This window comes from Hippocampus guttulatus, chromosome 17 (assembly GCF_054856545.1).
Source record: "Hippocampus guttulatus isolate MCC_2025c chromosome 17, RoL_Hgut_1.0, whole genome shotgun sequence".
In the NCBI taxonomy this organism is placed as follows: domain Eukaryota; kingdom Metazoa; phylum Chordata; class Actinopteri; order Syngnathiformes; family Syngnathidae; genus Hippocampus; species Hippocampus guttulatus.
This window is the reverse complement of record NC_141277.1, coordinates 3,113,809-3,129,207: the sequence shown is the minus strand read 5'-3', so window position 1 is coordinate 3,129,207 and position 15,399 is coordinate 3,113,809. Positions and strand designations below refer to the sequence as shown.

Below are 15,399 nucleotides of genomic sequence, written 5' to 3'. Positions count from 1 at the left end.
TTGGCTGACTACCAATTCGGGGTGTCCCCCGCCGACTGCCCGGAGACAGCTGATAGGCTCCAGCACCCCCACGACCCCAGTGAGGATGAAGCAGTTCGGAAGATGAATGAATGAATGAATATATTCTGTATGTATTGTGTAACCACACACAATTTCAAGGCACCAAATCAAACGGTGTCCTCGTGTGTTCCACCAAAAAAAAAAAAAAAAACTCCTTATGGGTTAATCCGATTCAATCAAAGGAAGTCAATGAAGTGACAAATGTATTCATTTATTAAAGCCCCGCATCATTCCTCAGGAATCGTCGTCATCATCATCAGTGCGGTCATCACCATAAAGGAATAAATTAGACATAAAACATTTTCCCACATAAACAAACATATACATCACAGCCCCCGGGTTGCTGCAGCAAGCACCTCCTGGGGGTTTTTTTTCTTTTGTTTTTGAGTAGAACAAGACACACAAATGCATAGATGTAACTGGACCCCTAGGAACCGTCGTTACAATGACATCTAGCCATATGTTTGAAGAATGTACAAAGTCCTCAGTCACTGGAAATTTCTTTGATGGTCCTCGTATAAAAATAAAGTCTCCACAATGATAAACCATTTTATATATATATATATATATATATTTATTTATTATATATATATATATATATATATATATATATATATGACATTTGGCAACAACCAGACGTTTACAGACTTTTGCACCTGAACGCACTGCAGACAACAACAACTTAAAAGCAGTAGGAGGAGTCAAGAGATGCTTAATTCTCAGTCTTCATATTGTCCCCAAGACATCAATACCTGGAAATGAACACTACATACAATATCAGGCCAAGTGCTTTTTACGAAGGATTTTTCTCCTCCATCCAAACGAAAGTGATGATGAGATCCTGGTGATATCCAAGTTCCCACCGGTCTGCCATACAATCGCGGTCTTATTTATTGAGTCCATAGTTCAAACAGAAGACAAAAAAAACAAAAAAAAAAACAAGATCATCAAAGTAAGTCCCGTTTCTTAGAATCAAGCGATCAGAACTGCCCGTGGTCGACTTCGTCCAACCAGGAGGCGGGACTTGCGGGGAAATCCGGGTATCCGCCGCTGCTGCCGGTGGAGAGGTCCGAGCTTGGGCCGTTGGCAGAACCGATGGAAACCCTGACAGCGGGGTTTATCCCCCCACCTTGGGTCATGATGGATAAGCCCGACTCAGGGTAGACCAGGCCGGTGATGAGCGGCTGGTGCCGAGGTAGCGCCGGGTGGGACCCCGGCGACTGCGCTAGGCCGTAGGGGCTGTTGGAACGCATGTCGTGAAATTGCTCTTGCGAAGGCAAGGCGGCGTGCTCCAAAGGGAAGGAGGCGTGGTTGTTGCCCCCTTGGCGGGCCCCCATGGCTGGGGAGTTGCTGCCGTACATGCCGTTGCTGTGGCCGAGCTCGGACATGGGAGGTTCATCTGTTTCAGGTACCCGAAAAGACAGATGTGGTTTGGTTCTTGCAACGTCAACCCTGGAGTGAAACTGAGCAAATGAGTCGTACCTGTGAAGGATACCTCAGCGTCGCTGTCCATGCCTTCCTCTTGGATGCTGTCTTTGTCTGACTTGGAGCTACCACGCGACCTCTTCATGTTCCTGAAATATTGACCCCACCTCTGGCGCCCAGCGTCTTTTTTTAGTCTCTTCTCTTTGGCCCGCCGGTTCTGGAACCAAACCTGTAGAGGAAAAAAAAAAAAAGACGGTTGTTTTATATTTCACGGGATGCATGGCCAGGGTCATCTTTGTTTGAGCATTGACAGTTGAGCGGGACATGGTTTCCGTGCAGTCAGCGTAAATGCCCTTAGCGTGTGAGAGCAGAGGAAACGGCTTGACTTTTTGTTAACAACAGTCGTCTCCGCATTTGGTGAATTTAGAAGATATGTTTATTTTTACTTTTCATGGGATTTAACAAAGACAAAATATGCCCTTGTTCCTGTTTGATTATTCTTCAAGTGTTTCACTACAAGAACACCCAACAAGGCGTTTTGCATGCGCCTTAATGAGATTCCGCCCCGGGTTGAACCCTCCTCGCCTCCTTTCCTTTCACGGGATAATGAGTAGCATTTTAGTGGCTTCCGTCCCCCCACGTTTGTCCTTGCAAATAAAACAATATATACGGCCGCCGGCCTGGGGGCTCCTTAGCCCGAGCGACAATAGAAGAGTGGGCCTGGCTCTCGCCATTGTTAACGAGCTTGCACTTAAACCGCGCTGACTTTGATGTGGACTTCATTTTGCTCCATCTCACCGTAAATTCACCCTCGCGTTCGGCCGGGCAGAGTGCCGCGGTGCCGACTCGGCCGCCCGTTGTCCCGCCGTAATGAATTCGGGACACTAATGGATGGGCTTCCTAATGGATCATAATAAACCTTACCTGCACGACCCGCATGTCCAGGCCCGTCTCGGAGGAGAGTTGCTCACGCACGTGGCGGGCCGGCTTGGGAGAATTATTGTAGGCGTTCTTCAGGGTCTCCAGTTGCTTGGCCGTGATGGTCGTTCGGGGCCTTTTTGCAGTTGAGTCGGCTTCTGAAGGACAGAGGAGGAGACACACAATGGGAGTCAATCAAAGGACGGGACAGTGGGGCAAAGGGCGTCTTGAGAGAAACGGAGGATTTTCTGATATGACAATTTGGAAGTTCCACTCTGGGGTTTCCACCGTACCTTTTGAGGGTATCACCCCTGCTGTCAGATATTATAATATACGCCTTCAGCTGTATGAGGCATGTTGCTCTTACAAATGCAACCAATTAGATATAAATGATATAAAAAAACAAGTTGGCCCAAACTGTGATGCTGAGACAAGTTTAACAGTTAAAATGACCTCGGGATGCCCCATTCAGTAAAACCCGGCGTCTTATTAATTGCATCGCATGTGTTGGCAAAACATCCTCGAAATGGCTATTCCCCCCCCCCCCCCACCCCCCTTCCCTTAAGTAATTGCATCCTTTCATTAGTAAAATAAACGTGTGTGTTTTTGGGGGCGAAAAGTTTAGATGAGCACTTGGGCGTATGTTCAAACAAACAGATGGGGGAGATAAAATGAAAACTTGAAATTTAGCGCCCCGCAATTTAATGTGGCTCTTTTGGGCCTTTTATAGCTGAGTGCATCGCGTCGCTTAATTGTATTAAAAGGAGTAGTAAACAATACGACACACATACACACCTCTCTGTTTGGCGGTCTCGTAGTCAGCCTTGCACACCAGCCGGCTGTCCTCCATCAGGTAGTACTCATCGCCCGTGGCCAGCTGCCGCTTGCACACGATGCAGGCGAAGCAGTGCAGGTGGTAAACGAAGTCCTGGGCCCGCCTCACTACCTGTGTGGGCGGGATGCCCTGCTGACACGCCGCGCATTTGGTGCCAAATCTCCTTTCAGGACATGGGTGCGAACAAGGTGGATCGTCACTTCACGTCTCGTAGATTCAATAATAAGACTATAACATAAGCTGTGAGTGAATCGGAGCCAGGATGACAGCTCAAGTGATCTATTGTGAGCAGTTAATTCAATTAAGTCCCCTTTGTTTTGAGAAATGGGCACTTTTTGGTCCATGAGCCGGAGGTTGCCCATCCGCATAAGGAGGTTCTGGCATAGTCACGTCATCAAATGATTTAATAGCAAAAACCTCTGCCGACTGCTCACTACCTTGCGTAAAATTGTGTGATCATGTGGGAAAACCGCATCAGCGTTTCAGACTGAGCCCAATAAAATAGGTCAGTATTAAACTCATTTTCTCACTACACTCGAGTGTACCCAAAAATGTCCTTTACTGTGCGGGCGAGTGCTCACTTGAAGAAGTCGTCCTTGCAGTAGACGCTGTCTCCCCGGCTGAAGCACTTGTCAGCCAGCTGAGTGTGGCAGTCTGCGCATTTCAGGCACTTGCTGTGCCAGTGGCGCTCCAGCACTTTGAGGATGAAGCGGTCCACGATGTGCTGGTTGCAGCCTGCACACACTGGGATGTCTGGGTAGGGAGAGGGTGTTAAAAAAAAAGGGGAAAAAAAGTAAGTCGCAACCAGTTCAGGTATGATGCATAGGCTTACACACACACGCACACGCACACACACACGCGCACACAGCATTTTACAGTTCAAGAGATATTTTTACCCCTCACAAACACATGACAAAAATTAATTTGTGATAAAAGCCCATAATCCGGTGTACCATCAAATGAGCATGCATGAAGGTAACACAATAATATCCGAGCAATTTGATAAAATTAAGAAGGAACTTAATAAAAGGGGACAGAATGACATTCGCGCAACCGCTTTATTATTTATTAAAACAAACGCTGCAATGAATCTGATCGTGGACGTTGCGGATGTTGCTCGAGGCCATGCAACTTGCATGAAGCCTTTCTGGAGTTTGAGAGCGCATACGGGTGGCGTCACGAGACAGGTGCTCGTTCAGCCATTCAAGCGAGAAGACCTGCCAACGTCTCATTTGCTCGCTTTTGGAACTCCACATTGAATTTTAAAACAACAAAAGAGGCAGTACTGGAACCCCCTCAAAGTTGAATTAATTCATTGTGGAACAAGTTGAAGAAAGTATATTCCAATAAAAACAAAAATAAATACAAAACCGTCAAATGCGTAATTTGTAATTTTATTGACACTCTAAATCGACAACAATTCGTTTTAAAATGTGTATACTGTTTTGTTGTTGACCTAACCGAAAAAAACCCCCCGTCGACGTCCATCTGTGTGAATTAAAACGTAGAAGAAGAATGAAGAAGCAAACGTAATGGTAGAAGAATTACGAGGAAACGGCAAAAGTACGATAGAAGAATATCAATGCGGAATATATTACAATTTTAACAATTTACATTCATACACACACCAAATTCTTACAGATAAAAAAGAAGTGCCAGTACCAAACGATTTGTCAAAGTCCAGGCGAGTGTGTGGACTAATTTCCACGTAGGTGTCACCTGTTAGGACCCATAATTAAAAAATGTCGCAATATTTTCTACTTAAAATTCTCTTTCTCTGCTTCCACGCGGTTTAAGTAGCAACACATTCACACATTCATATTTTATTCTTTACACACGTTCGCTTAAAAAGTGTAAACATTATCTCGGGGCGTGGAGACCTCGCTTGTGATTGGAAAGCTTCGTTTTGTGCAGTTCCTAATATTTTGCTCACTTTTTTTTAACATCCTTGTTTCTATAGTAACAACATATTTCAGGTGTGTTCAGATCGTAGCCAAACGAGATATTCACACTTGCAGCGCAGATGTCACAGTTCAACTCTACCTACTATTTTGGCATGATCTACCCAGGAGCAAATAGTTGACGTTTTAAATGAATTACGTGTAAAATGAGTCGAATTCATTTCGTTGAAAACACTTTTTTTGTAAATTATCTTAATGGGTTACGATGACACGACTTTTCGTGCAAAAAAAAAAACATGAAAAAGAAAAAAAAAAGAAAAACGGCTGTAGCTTTAGCTGTAAATGAAATTAAAATAGTTGGCAGTATCTATTCAATAATTAGCATGTAATATTTCGTACCAGGAAGTATCAAGCCCTATGAAGCACTGTATCAAAAATGACAATTGACAATTAATATGCACGTCTGCATAAAATGTCATACAAACGTTTTCCAGTCAACATAAAAAGGAAAGAAAAATGAATTTGACTTAGTTTTCACTCCCTCAAGTCTTTCCCGTCACTTGTTGTGGAGTCCTGCGAGACTGGTGTTTATTTAGGGCCGATGCGTAATGTTCAATAGCAATGTTGAGCGGGCCAGCACCCCAATGAATTTTATTGACGCTCATCTTTGGCACAAAATGGCGCCTGGGGAAATCAGGCGTAGTGCAAGCGTGCTGAGGAATCGAAAATCAATTGCGCCATTTGTCCACATTTCGGACGCTATGCTTATATGTGAACGAGGGCAAATTTGTTTATTTTCGAGATTTTATTTTTATTTTTTATTTATTTTTATTTTTTTGCAGTGTTGGCCATTTTTCGAAATCGACTGTGGATTGTTCATTTTATGTATTTGTTTATTTTGCAGCAAGGGCCTCCCTGAAAATCAAATGAAGCCACGGAGAAACCCTGAAAATGGAAAGGATAATTACTCCCAATAATAATTTATGAGACAATACCTCTAACATTAATTTAGTATGTGCCATGTATAAAAAATGTAAATTGAGCACGGTAGAAAAAAAAGGTTTCTCTGTCCTGTTTTACGGGCTTAAAATAACGTGTTACAATCTCATAAAAATATGAACCAAATGGAATAATTGCTCTCATTTTACATGTATGCTTAAATTATTAAAGCAAACATGGGAAGAAGATATTAAATTAATGGTATTTGAAAAATGTGTTTTGTTACATTATCAGATCGTAGGCACATGCGATTAATATTAATACTTATGTTTAAAAACAATTAACAAAATATATCATTGAAATTGTTTTTAAAGGAATCTTTTGTTATGGCTCTGTGAGTGCGAGTGCGCGCGTGCATGTCACTGTTAATATTTTTGTCCTGAACACAACTCTCATTATTTTTGAAATTGTTGAAAATTATTGGAAAATATGTAGAAGTGTGTAAGAAAGTTGGACTTGAAATTCATAGTTTTCATTTAGAATTCACCTGGACTGTGTTTTTTTTCCCCACCTGGCCTGCAAGCGTGCGAGGATGTTTAAATCGGTTTATGTTTTGGAGAAAATCAAGTACTTAAAAAAAACTGATTTTGAAATCGTTTTGTTATTCATATTAACGTCTGTGTTTTCCAATGTGGATTCAAATAATCTTTCCTATATTGCACGACATTATTATTGGTTGTTATATTTGCTTCATAATTTCTTTTCTGTATGTTTCACTAATTTTAATGTCATCGTATTTAATTTTGAAAGTTCTACGTACGTGGTTGCGTGGTAATGTGTTTGTGTACCAACTCATTTGATGCAATCAAGTGCTGTACTTATTGTGTGTGTGTGTGTGCGTGTGTGTGCGTGCGTTTAACAAACTAATTTTGTCTGGGAAAATTCAAGATTGCATCGTGTGGGGAGTGCAATGCATTTCATAAGCAATTTCGACCCCTTCGCGTGTCCCACCTGTCGTGCACGGCAGCGGGAACGTGACACCTGTTGCAGTTTCCTTTGTGTCGCCTGTAGCTGAGACTTGCACCTTTTTTTTTTTCCGTTTCGGTGCTAGTTGTGTGTGTTGGGGGTTCGGTGGGGGGTGGGGGGGGGGCGTTCTCGTGACAACAACACGGCCGGCGGCAGCGCTTGCGGAATGACAGAACGCGCATAACATCTGTTGCGGCCATTTGCGCGACAATGGGAGCTCATTACGCATTCGTAACGTCTTCGGCACGCACGCAGCGCACCCAAACGTGACAAGAGTGCGCATGTGCAGGGTAGAATGCCTACAACACATGGAAAAGAGATGTTGGTGCAGTTTTGGTTTTTCACGAAAAAGTGATTTTTGCCCTCCTTGTGATGCGTTCAGGAACACTGGTGAAACGAAAACTTACAAATGTCCGCAAAAGGCTTCAGGTGCAGCGTGACATGACTGACATTGAACATCTTCGAAGACACCTTTTATTCCTATTCAATCAACGTTCGCTTAAGAAATTGCAGGATAATCTTACCAGACTTTTTTTTTGCTTCAGCACTACTCACACTTTGAGATTCTTGCAAATCTGTGAAGTCGTTTTTTTAAGTGAAAAGTTGCTCGCTGACAAACAAACACGCACTTTTCGACTGCACTCTCATATCTGTTTTTTTTAGCAGCAGCTTTCATCACTCCTACAACCACCCAAAGAAATCAAATCAATCAAAAGTGAGCATTTTTGATCTTTGTCAGTGCAGATGAAAAAACACCATAGATTAATCAATCAAAATAATGATAGTAATAATTTGTTCTCAGACTCTTACCTTGGCCTGCACTGTAGCGGGGGAAATTGGCGTTATTCTGACAGCTTGATCCCGGGTGTTCGAGCAACATTTTGCACTTCTGTTGCTATATCCTCCTCCTCCACACCCAAAAAATGCGATGCACTTGCCTTGTTTAACACAAACACACATGCATAAAAAAAGGGAAAAAAACAAAACAAAACAAAAGTGCAGGTGTCTCCCGTGTGTTGTCACCAAGAAGAGGGAGAAGTCAGCAAATGTGCATGTGTTGCTTCCGTGTAGCAGTAGACGATGCTTCGGAGGAAGGAGGAGGGGGGCGGTACTCGTGTGCGGTCAGCTGATCTGGACTAACCTAGGGTGGGATGTAACTGTCCACGGTTCTGAATATAAGTCCCCCCCCCCCACACACACACACAAACAGACACTCACACACACCCCCCGCACACACTTTTAGAGGACATTGCATTGTATAAACAGATTTAACCCCCCCTCCCCCTTTATGTAGATGCTGAGATGCACGTGTCTGTCTTTTCAGGCCCCACAATAGGCCAAGTTGCAGGAGGATATTGATGGTGCATTTATTTGTTTTGTGCACCACACAGAGTTATATACTTCAAAAAATGCCTGAAAATTCTTTTATCCTACTATAAAGGGCTGAATGTGTGACGTGCACATATAAATAAATTCTCTCTCTCATATATATATATATATATATATATATATATATATAATATATACAGTATATGTACACAATTTAATGCATTTAAGATAATTGTAGTTGTACGATTCCATTTGTATGTGAGACAAGTTCAGTTTTATTGTAGTGATACAGTTCTCCTGTGCTGCTCGATATTCACCTTTTATAGTCAACATTTTAATGTGCGAGATACATTTACATTGTTTTTGATAATATGATACTTAAAATTGTGTATTACAGGCCTACTATTTTTTTATTTTACGTTTGACTCATTTTAAGTTGATACTTAAGATGATTTTTTTCCCTGTGGTGCGTTCACTCTCTCAATCAGAGTAGAATGTTCCTCCAGCTCATCCGCAGCCATAACAATAATAAGGACAAGTGCTATATGAATGTATAAGTGAAGTTGTACCATAGAGCAATGAACATATTCTTTCATTTTTCTGACAGCTAGTGATGTCTACAAGCATGACCATGAACTGACTGCCTTCAGGTCGTATGCCTCTCTCTGCGATGGGCTGGTGACCAGTCCAGGGCGCACCAACCTCTCGCCCAAAGACAGATGGGATTAGGACAAAAGAAAATGATGGTTGACTGTATAAGAGCGAATTTACTGCAACAGTTTCTTCCATCATTTCCTTTTTTGGATAATTTTTATTTTTTATCCCCCCCCCCCCCCCCCTCACCCCCCAACACTCCATCATAGATTTGTAACCCTTTGTCGGCACGAAGCCAGTTGAGTCATGCACATGCCCTCCTTCTTGGCTGAGTGCCATGTCGCCGTCCCCAATTGACAATGTGGCAATTATCAGCACACTGCTCCATACATACAGCCTTGATTCAATTTGACTCCAATTAGACCTATCGCCTTCGGGGCCAATTAGCCTGCATCATTAAAAGAAATCATCTGCTTCCTAGTATCATCATGCTTGTGATTTGAATCAGTGCAGGTTTGTTTTTGTTTCTTTTTTTTTCCTAGTGTGTTTTTATTTTCTGCGGTATTGGCGCTAATCTCCCGTCAACAAATCAGTGTGCATCTCTGCGCAGATTAAGGTTTGTAAATCTGCAAGGAGGCGCACACAGTAACGGGCAGGCTAAAGCTTGCCACAGCGTCAAAGGAGCTTAGAAGGCACAACACAGTGTAGCACAACAACAGGGGAGGACAGTGAGGCAGGGGGCGTGGGGTGGGGGGCAGCATCTTATAACCTAGCACCTCCATGCGGGTCAGAAAATTGCTAGAACATGTTGAAAATATCATTCATGGAATGTTGGAAGTTCTTTATGTGCTTTACTTTACTAACTTTAACATTTACAGCACTTAAAGTTTACAAAACAAATAAGTCACTGTTATTTTTCGTGTTTTTTATTTTTGCTGGGAGTGGGGGGCTCACCTTTGAACTATAAAAGCTTTGCGCAAAATTTATGCAAATCTCGTGAGAACTCATCACATCTCGACAGCACTGAAACCTATTTTGACTTGAGGTAAAATAATGTTTGAAGGTAAAATATTTATTTGTTTTGTTCATTTTGATTCTTGTTTACCTGTCATGTCATTGAGGGGGGGGGGCGAAGACATATATTTTACAAGTATATTAACCTCCAGCATGCTGTGGTATCATCTTCTCATTTACAACCATTTTTTTCCAATGAATATTATGATGCTTTTCCCCCTCTGCCCAAACCTGAAGCATCATCGCACCTAATTGCCAAAGATGGCCACACAGCTGAGGTCCCACTCGAGAAAGCAAACAGCTGCGAGCCGCCCCCCCCCCCCCCCCCCCCGACGGTTTTCCAGCGAGGCTCTCGTCCTCTGGCACATTTCACAGTGCTCTCGTTGCTTGATTTTTTGACCCTCGAGCCTGTTTCTTCAAGGGCCGCTTCAAAAGAACAAACAAAAACGGCACGATTGGAGCCCCTCTGAGGTGCAGCGCAAATATGTGGTGTGGTTTCTTATGGAAAATTTCTATCCTGAAAAAGACAATGCTGACAGAGGCATTCATTTGAAGCTTGTTGTTTGAAATGGTGGTGAACTGCACTAAAGTAGGCAAGTGCATTAGAAAAGAAAACAAAACATCCAAAAGATGCCCAGCGGGGTATGTTGTTGCTGTCAGCGACAAGCAGGCATTCCTAGTGGTGTTGGTTATCTATGGTTATCTCATAATGGGAGCTGTTTCTAATATTGTAATGCATTACAATGAGTTCTATTTGGGTTATGGTGATTTAAATAGTTGGGGTTTTTTTTTTCAAAAATTGCCATTCATTACATTGGGGTTGAGGTCTGGTGACTGAAATAGACATGGGAGGAGCTTGATTTTCTCTGACTTTCAATATGAGAGTATTTTTCTACATTAAAAACAAAAACAGCAATTCGTTGAATTATTATAGGTGGTGTTTGACTGGTTAGCACGTCCACCTCACCGTGCAGAGGTCATGGGTTTCTATCCTTCCTGTGTGGAGTTTGCCTGAGTGGGTTTTCTCTGGGTATTCCCATTTCCCCCCCCCCCCCACATTCCCAAAAGGTGCATGGTAAATTGACTCGACACTCCAAATTGTCCGTAGGTGTGACTGTGAGGGTGAGAGGTTGGTTGTCTATGCATGCCCTGCGATTGGCTGGCAACCAGTTAAGGGTGTATCCCACCTACCACACAACGACAACTGGGAGAGGGTCCAGCACACCCGCAACCCTTAGGATAAGAGGTTCAGAAAATGCATGGATGAATGATTACAGTAAAAGAAACCGTATGAGTCACTGTTAATAAATATAGAATATAGATATTGACCTGTATGAGTACAATGTATGTTGACTGAAATGCAAAATGTACCTTGTGTGTGTCGTGCATCCACAGGTGTCTTGAGATTGTGTGTCAAAAAACTCCCCCAAAAATACAACTTAAGCAGAACTGAGCAGAAGCGAGCAAAGAGGTGGGTGAGCGAGTATTGCAGCGGGGGTGCTCAGCGCACCCATGCCACCCTCCTGACACCAGGCCACCATTGTGCTGCTGTCACGATCCATCATGTCCCCCACTCTGAAAAAAAAAAGACGGGCCTTGTCCGTGAGGGAGGGGACCAATCACACGCTTCATTAGCCAGGCTTGGTTACTCCCAAGCAAAGTGGTCCCAAGACACCTCGGCCTGTTGCTCATGGAGCAGGCAGCCAGTGTGTGCAAAGCAGCAGGAACGCCGCCATAAAAAATGATTTCATTGTCTCAGAGATGGCGGCCAATGTTTATTCCGGGAATTTTTTTGGGAGTTCTGATCCAAACCAACAAGTCATGACCAGACTCGCGGTCATCTACTGTCGATGAAGTTCCTCGCTGCTCTCATTGTTTGGAAAACGGCTCCATCTGGCGAGGTTTCACTGACCGGCCCGGGCGGCGCTGCTGCGCTCCCCCGGCAGCTGGCTAAACTGCCCAACCGCTTTCCCGCTTGGCCCTCGCAGCAACCGACACTCCTGTACCACCAACGCGCGCGCACACACACACACACACACACGCATACACAGTTTTAACTGCCTGACGGTCCGGCCCGGCCTGGATAGTCATATGGCATGAGTCAAGCAAAGGCGCTTGGCGGGGTGTTGTTGGCATCTCGGGCCCTTTGTTTTTCACCAGAGGAGATTAAATAGGTCAGAAGTACAGTGGTGGGCACACGTTTTGTTGTTTTAATGAGCTTTTGTGGTAGTTATTTGGACATATAGTTCAAGGTAAATAGTAGAGCAAGTACAGGATACAGTGAAAATGTGTCATGTGAACTGTAAAAAAAAAAATCAAATAAAATAAGGACGCCCTATGTCATGGGTCACCAACCTTTTTGACGCCGAGAGCTACTTCTTACGTACTCATGTTAAGCGCTATCTAACGTATCAGATACACACTCTTGAAATCACACGCCACCTCGGCTGTAAGCTAACGCTATGCTACTTCGAAGTCCGCTCTGTCAAGCCTTTTCGGCGGCCATCTTGAGTCACCAGCTGGTCCTCAGAGAGTCATAGCACGAGAGTGCACTCAAGGCTAAAAAGGCTGCCACCTCTGCCCGCCGTCATCCCCCTTTGAATATTGAGATGCTAATGGTGAACAACATGGGTGACAAAAGGCGCATGGCGACGACTGGAAAGCGATACAAAGGCTCTTCAGTGGGGCCCTGACACTTTTACTAGGCAACATGTCCCTTGCTTTTACGCACGCACAATGAAAGGGCCAGCAACTGTGCCGGTCCATTTAGTGCCAGGATGGTCCGACGCTCCCGTCTGGGGACCCCCGGCTGCTCGTGTTGTCTTTTCCTGGCCTTTGTCGGCGGGTGGGAAATATCAGCTTCAGACGGCAATGGTGAGACACCCCCAGAGGCTCGGCATAAAGCCACCGAGGTCAGAGTTCAAAGCTTTCAGCCAGCGCTGAGGCTTGACCTCGCTTGTCATTACAGATGTTGCTGGCCTGCTGTGAGGTCCACGTAGTGTGTACGGGGAAAACCTTAGTGGTGGTCCGAACTAAGCTTTATATTCACTGAAAGTCAGCTTTAGGTGTATTTAGTAAGATTTGGCGCACCCATAAAAATGGATAGCATTTTCTATAAAATAATAAGAAATGCAATTTCTGAAATGAGTAAACAATTGCAATTGGTGTGACTCAGAGTGAACATTTGTCATCCTCGGGAGAATTTTGTAGAATTTTGTCAGACCACCTATGTACAAGGGAGCGTTTATTGTTGCTATTTTGGGGAATGTGCTCACTCCACGTCATGCCCCCGATTCAATTTACATCCGTCACTGTTGGGCTTTGGACACACTTTTGGCGACATGAGTTTGAGTGGGGGTCACGCGTACCCCCTCTTGTCTTTAGCATGAAGGGGTGGGTGCGTCGGAACAGTATGGCTAAGTAAGAGGTGGCCTGGCACACGCCTGCCCTCCTAATCCTTCCGTCTCAGACTCATGACCCACTTTTCTTGGAGGAGCGGCACGGACGAGCCGCGGCCTCTAACCCAGGAGGAGCCTCCAGACGCATGGTGGTGGGCGGAGGAAGACCCCCCGCCCCCGCCACCTCCCACTTACTCAAGCAAGACAAAGGGAAAGACGACATAAAGGCAAATAAGAGGTCAGGTGGCACTCAAGCTGACGTTGTCAAATGGAATGATGGCCACCAAAAGATTTCTTGCCTTCACCTTTTCATTTGGGCCAAGTACAGTATTCGAAGCTATGTTGCTAATGGAAACAGCAGCACCAAGTGACACGCGCAAAGAGTCTTTCTTACACTCATTGTTTTTGTTTAAAATCATGATTTTGATTGACATCGTGTCTCATGTATTATGGTACTACTCAAACGGAAAATATTTGTTCTCACAATAGATATTGGTCATTTTTTTCTTTCAATATATCGATTGTCTCACAATTGCAATATTGTGATACTATTGTGGACGAAAAATTTTCATAGATATTCTCATGTCTTCATTTGTGTCTTCCAAATATTGTATTATGATACCATCGCTATTGGCAAAATATGAAGGTTTTCATACATACGGTATCTCATGCATTGTCGTTGTTTTCAATGTGGTACTCCTTTTTTTTTTTTTTTTTAAATAGCTGTCAATGTGCATTCGCTGTATGGTGATACAATTATTACGGACTCCACGCGCCAGGGTCATTCATCCAATGAGGCCACCTTTGTTTGCTAAATAAGGAAGCTGTGAGGACTGCAATGACCCGAGCCATTTCCTAATTAAAGCAACGAATTAAGCCGAGATGAGCCACTAATACAAACAAAATCAAAAGAACAGCTTCTCCATTATTGTGTTTTATCCCTTGAAAACATACTGACCGACTTCATGGGCACGAGCCGTCTCCAAATAGGTCATATCATCATCTTATTACTCTTATTTTTCTTCTTTTTTTTTTATCACCAAACCCCTCCTCCTTGTTGTCAAAAACCACACACACACACACACACACACACACACACACACACACACACACACACACACATCAATCACAATACACGACGCTCTTACTTCTCTGCGTGTCTTAATCCCTGGCAGACTTTAAGTGTCTGGCATGAGGGCAAAATCCCAAACTGCAGAGGAGCATGTTTGGAGACCTAATCCCCTTACTCATAGACTCCACTTGCCCCCAATTCACCTCTGCCAAAGTAGGCCAAGAACAAGGAGCCACAACACACAGACACGCATGGACAGATGATGTATAAGCTGATGTACAGTAAACTATAGGCACGGCCTGATTGCTGCAAACAAGATCCCCCTGCATATGAGCGGTTCCGTGCATCTCTTGATTAGTTCAAAACTTTGAGTCCCTTTGAACAAGGATGAGCGTTCAATTCAGTGGGCCACGTTCGCGTCTTATGCAAGATTGCGGTTGGTTCTTTTTTTTTTTGCTTGTGTGATGATTAAAAATTCAGAGGGGTGGCATTTATGACCCATCCTCATTAGGTATTCAAGTTTAAAAAGAGAGTTTCATTTTTTTTTTTTTTTTTTGCAAATCAATTAGAATTGTTGATTTCTGCTGACACGAAATGATATGTTGGAATGTTACTTTCATTGACCTGTTAAAATCTTGTTTTGAAACTAAAATGCAGTGGATATTTGACTGATCATTTGACTGACAACCCCCCCCCCCCTCCCACCCCTCACATCCTCCACTGCTTCCAAAAGAGGCTTGAGAGTTGTGCAAAAGATTACATTTGCCTTTGACATTATGCAAATCAGTTTGTCATTGCTGCCCCCATGCCCCCCCCCCCACTCCCCCTGTCCCGGCTCTCCCTTGTGGTCAATTAGTTTTATTGAGCGCTAGCTTTAGCCTTTAAAGA

General features: G+C 43.7%; 1 protein-coding gene across 1 annotated transcript; it reads right to left on the bottom strand.

Moving 5' to 3' along the window:
- Positions 1–252: 252 nt before the first annotated feature.
- Positions 253–8,225, bottom strand: lhx3 (LIM homeobox 3). Its single transcript, XM_086135940.1, has 6 exons — positions 7,915–8,225; positions 3,820–3,991; positions 3,199–3,401; positions 2,410–2,561; positions 1,543–1,714; positions 253–1,459 (listed from the first exon to the last, which is right to left on the bottom strand). Exons 1-6 carry the CDS (start codon positions 7,982–7,984, stop codon positions 1,041–1,043), a joined length of 1,188 nt encoding a protein of 395 aa, XP_085992066.1. The 5' UTR covers positions 7,985–8,225; the 3' UTR covers positions 253–1,040.
- Positions 8,226–15,399: the final 7,174 nt, after the last annotated feature.

Excerpts from the sequence above, each read along its gene's own strand:
- lhx3 (XM_086135940.1), bottom strand. The coding sequence starts at position 7,984 with ATGTTGCTCGAACACCCGGGATCAAGCTGTCAGAATAACGCCAATTTC. Across the intron at positions 3,992-7,914 it reads CCGCTACAGTGCAGGCCAAG|ACATCCCAGTGTGTGCAGGC; the intron begins GTAAGAGTCTGA and ends CTCCCTACCCAG. Across the intron at positions 1,460-1,542 it reads CGCTGAGGTATCCTTCACAG|ATGAACCTCCCATGTCCGAG; the intron begins GTACGACTCATT and ends TACCTGAAACAG.